Source organism: Alligator sinensis, unplaced genomic scaffold, assembly GCF_000455745.1.
Source record: "Alligator sinensis unplaced genomic scaffold, ASM45574v1 scaffold1510_1, whole genome shotgun sequence".
Taxonomy (NCBI): Eukaryota; Metazoa; Chordata; order Crocodylia; family Alligatoridae; genus Alligator; species Alligator sinensis.
In genome coordinates, this window is record NW_005842654.1 from 331,147 (window position 1) to 336,015 (window position 4,869).

Here is a 4,869-nt window from a genome sequence, read left to right on the forward strand (position 1 = left end):
CAAGGAGAAGGACAGGGACAAGGAGAAAGATAGGGACAGAGAGAAGGACAAGGAGGTAGATCAAGACAAAGAAAAGGAAGCAAAACTGGAGAAAGAGGGGGATAAGGATAGAGAAAAGGTGAAGGACAAGGAGGGGGACAAAGACAAGGAAAAAGGGAACAAGGAGAAGGACAAAGATAAAGAGAAGGACAAGGATGGGGACAAAGAAAAGGACAAGGAGAAGGACCGTGAGAAAGAAAAAGAGAGATCCAAAGAGAGGGATGATAAAAAGAAGAAAGATAAGAGATCCCGAACACCCCCCAGAAGTTATAGTTCATCAAGAAGATCTCGCAGTTCCAGCAGGTTTGATATTTTAAGCGTGTTTTTTGTCACTGCTTTAACCTATCTTGATAGTTAAATAAAGTGTAACCTGTTTAAAACTTTAATGCCACATGCTGATATTTCACTGTTGAGTATTAACACAAGGAAACGAATTACATTTTTATTGACCCTATTTGTTGGAAATTGATTGTTGGAGGAAGAACCTTAAATCTCTATTCTTCCATCTGTTTCTGTTTTGACATTTTGGAATTAACAATGGTTACATGCAGTTTGTGGCTATAATCTGTAGGAAGATAGTACTATAGAACAGAACTGGCACAATTTACTTTAGATTTGATGCCTAATAATGGTCCTTTAGATAACTGTGTAGTTTCTCTTTGAGCACGATAATCCATTTTTGTTTGAGCCTTGCCTTTGGGCATGTATTTTTTGTATATGTTGGACTCCTCCAAAAACTCTGAAAGAAAAACAACATTTGGGCCCTGTTATGTCGTGTTCTTAATTGGTTCCAGCTAGTTGAACCTCTAGTTAGAGTTCCACTTGTTTCAGTGTAGCCACTCTGTTTTAGTTTTAGCACTGGTTATTAGTTGCATATTTTGTTCTACTTAAAGTTATTACATTGTAGTTGAGCAGAATTAGTGTGAATTTGCACCATTTTGCTGTTTAATCCATATTTTTCATAGTTTCATAGTTGGTAGGGTCGGAAGGGACATGAGGAGATCATCTAGTCCGACCCCCTGCTGTGGCAGGAAAGAATACTGGGGTCAAACGACCCCGGACAGATGTTCGTCCAGCCTCCTTTTAAAGACCCCCAGGGTAGGAGCCAGCACCACTTCTTTTGGAAGTTGGTTCCAGGTCCTAGCCGCCCTGACAGTGAAATGGCGCTTCCTAATGTCTAGCCTGAAACTACCCTCCGCTAGCTTGTGTCCGTTGTTTCTTGTAACTTCCAGGATTGCTCGGGGGAACAGGGACTCTCCGAATGCCTGCTGCTACCCCTTGACTAGTTTGTAGACTAGTTTTATATTCATCTTGGTGCTGCAGCAACCTTCCTTTAGAACTGGGAAGTGGCACAGTACACGTTGAGGTAGCTGGCTTCAGTGAGGCCTTTTGTGTAATTTTAAGATTGTACATGATAGACCTATAAATAGTTTTTCCTACATTGTACTGAAGGTGGCATAGCTGAGAAGTAGGGTGTTTGCTTTCTTGTTTTCTCCTTTCATTCAAAGAGATCAGAGGGACTGTGTCCCCAAACTGATAATTTTTGATGGTATTAGCATAACTCAGAAAAATTTGGTCCAAGTCTGAAACACGACCTTCTGTCTTGATTGAGAATATAGAAGAAAATTAGCAAAACTGAATTATCTCTTAAGGGCAGGAAGTGTAGTGGCCTTTGGGTAAAATCTTGGCCCTACTGAATTCTACAGGGCAAACATGGACAAGGTTCTTTGGGTGAGTCCAATATCTTTTATTAGACCAACTCAAATAGTTGGAAAAATTCTTAGCAGCTTTTGGGCACAAACACCCTTTGTCATGCTGAGGAAGCATCTTCCAAAGAACACAGACAATCTGCAGATGCTTCCTCAGCCTGACGAAGGGTGTTTGTGCCCAAAAGCTTGCTAAGAAGAATTTTTCCAACTATTTGAGTTAGTCTAATAAAAGATATCGGATTTACCCAAAGAACCTTGTCTGCCTATGTTCTTAGACCAACACAGCTGCAACCTACACCCCTGAAACGGCAAAGATGTCACTCATACTTTGTGAGGTACTGAGTGTGCTTTTCAACAGCTGCTGATAATAAGAACTTGCTATGTTTAAATTAAGTACTATTATTTAATGTTTATACTATGTTACAGTAGAAATGTCAAAAAGCAGTTTCTATCCACTGCTTCCCTCTCTGACAAAATTATAGAACACTAAAATTTCTTTACTTGTGCAATTTGTACACTTGGTGTATTGGTCATTATACAACTGAATTATGACAGTGTTAATTAGTTGTCATGACAAAGAATGATTTTAACAAACTTCTATTTTTATGTAATGGTTGAATTTATTGTGTAGAACAGACCTGGCACAATTTATTTGAGATTTGATGCCTAACACTGGTCCTTTGGCTAATTTTTAATTTCTTGGTCGTGTAGAGAAAGGCGCAAGAGGAAAAGCAGAAGTCCTTCGAAATCTCCAAAAACATCCAAAACAACAAAGAGAAAGTCTTCCCGGTCTCCCTCACCAAGAAGGTGAGTTGTTTTTTTTTTTATTCAAATACAAAATGTAACTGCAGCAAAGGAAGGACCTCTAATGACCTTTTTCTGAACTAAAATTTGGTTGTATTGCCACTTTAACAATATTGTACAAAGCACTATGAGTAGATTTGGAATTCTGGACAGGTTTTTTAGCACATAAAGAAGCATCTAACTATCATTATTGTTTTTTCCTGGGAAATGATCAAGCCAGAATGTAAGATAGAGAATACAGAGATATGGGGGAAAACTTTTTACCTTTAACTCTGCTTCATTCAGGTTCAGATTGTAGCTTACTTGTATCCTTAGGCTCATGCCATAACAGTTACAGCATAATAGCTGATGCATGCTCTCTAGGGCTGTGTGAAAAGGCAGCATTCTGTTTCGACCAGTGTTTCTACAGAACAGCGTTCTGTTTCGAATTTTGTTTCCATTCGAAACAGCTGTTCCGTTCTGTTGAAACAGGGCCGAAACGGCGAAAATGTTTCGCTGTTTTGCTCATAGGATATAGTGGGGAAGGTCAAAACAGCCTATAACTTTGTCATTTCTGGCCTGATTTGGATGAAACTTGCAGGAATGGTAGCCCCTTCTGAGGGCATGAAGCCTGCCAAGTTTCAAGGAGGTAGGTGTAGTGGTTTGGGGGAAACTGTACCTCAAGCTGCGGACAAGCAAAGCTCGTGACATGGGAGGCACTGTGTGTGTTAAGGCAGGGTGAAAGCTGCAGACCTGCTAGCCCCTGCTGAGGCCACAAAGCCTGCCAGCCATCGAGGAGATGGATGCAGGGGCTTCTGGGTTCTGGAACCCTGCAACTCTAGCTGCTGACAGGCAAAACTTGTGTCATGGGTGCTTGTGAATCGAACCACCGCCTTCTTATATTGAGCTGGTCCCTGAGTGAACCATTATTGATTGCATAATACAGTAGCTAGCTACAGTAACGAGTTAATGAGCAAGGATTAACACCTAGGGAAACCACAGACTAAGGAGAGGAAAGAATTAATAAAGAGCCAGGAACTCCTTTCAACTTCACTGTTAAAGGTACAGAAGCCCCAGTTTGAACTAATGAATGCTGGAGACCAACTCTTGGGACTGAATACCCCCTGATGAACTGCTCCCAGAGCCATATTCATTACAGCAGTGAATTAATCAAAATTCATCAACGGACTCCTGAGACTGCACGTACTTGTGGATGTTACCCCTGAGACTGACAGCTGCCATCCAGCAACTGCCAAAGGGGATGTCCCACGAGGTCAATGACCCTTGGATTGGGTAAGCCCGACAACTGGGGAGTCGCCAAAGTCTGCCAGAAAGAGGATAAAAGGCAGCGAAGAATGACCCCCAGTGGCGCCCTCTTTGACCTGACCAGCACCCTGCCTGTCTAGCCAGAGTTACCAGTTGGTGACCCCCTTCTGAAGCAACATTGCACTGAAAGAAGCCTCGACTGGCTGTTGACTGCGGACTCAAGCACTTGGGGATAGGTATATCTTGACACTGGTGCTTAGTATTTATAGCTAGCTACTGTGCATGTGTGTGTGCATGAATGTTCGTGTGTTTGAGGGGATCAGCCCCAAGGTTTATGATCTGACTTTTGCATCCGTCTAATAAACTAGAACTTTATGATGATCCTGTGAGTTGGTTCTTTGTAGCCAACATAGTGGCCGCAGCAGGGCCTAGCAGGCCTGCAGTTTTCACCCTGCTGTGCCTTAACACAAAGTGTCATCCATGTCACGAGTTTTGCTTGTTCGCAACAGAGAGGAAAGGTGGGCGGTTGCACTCTGTCAAAGAGCACTTCACATCATCAAGGATTAGCTTTGGGTTAGAGGAGGGTTGGGCAGAGGCACTATGGGTCAAACTGCAAGGGGGGCGTGGTGAAAGGGACCTTACGGTGGGTGTCTACTACGCCCAACCAGGGGGAAGAGCTGGACCAGGACTTCTCCAGTCAGCTTATGGAGGCGATTAGGTCAAGAGATGTTATTATCATGGGTGACCTAAACTACCCAGACATTTGCTGGGAGGAGGAGCAGACAGCCAGGTCTGATGGCTCGCGTAGGTTCCTGGCTGTATTACAGGACCTTCATCTTATCCAGGAAATGCACAGCCCCACTAGGAGTAACACCTTGCTGGACCTGGTCCTGGCCATGGGGGATGACCTGGTGAGGGGACTGCAGGTCCTTGACCACCTGGGCAATAGCGATCATCACCTGCTGGATTTCATTATCCAACACAGGGCGTCTAGGCCTCACACCAAGGCTAAAGCCCTTGACTTCATAAGAGCCAACTTCAATGAGCTTAGGAGACTAGTGGGGGAGGCACA

The 4,869-nt window shown here is 43.4% G+C and overlaps 1 protein-coding gene across 3 annotated transcripts in view; it reads left to right on the plus strand.

Moving 5' to 3' along the window:
* LOC102371078 (splicing regulatory glutamine/lysine-rich protein 1) overlaps nt 1–4,869 on the plus strand; it is a 48,922-nt gene that overhangs the window by 34,966 nt on the left and 9,087 nt on the right. For 2 of the 3 annotated variants that reach the window (XM_025215589.1, XM_025215588.1), the window contains exons 9-10: nt 1–342; nt 2,460–2,555. The exon at nt 1–342 is cut by the window's left edge and continues 243 nt beyond it. In XM_025215589.1, coding sequence (XP_025071374.1) covers nt 1–342; nt 2,460–2,555 — 438 coding nt within the window. Of the gene's footprint in view, nt 343–2,459; nt 2,556–3,593; nt 3,985–4,869 lie in introns of those variants that run through there. The other variant, XM_025215590.1, reaches the window with a different exon arrangement.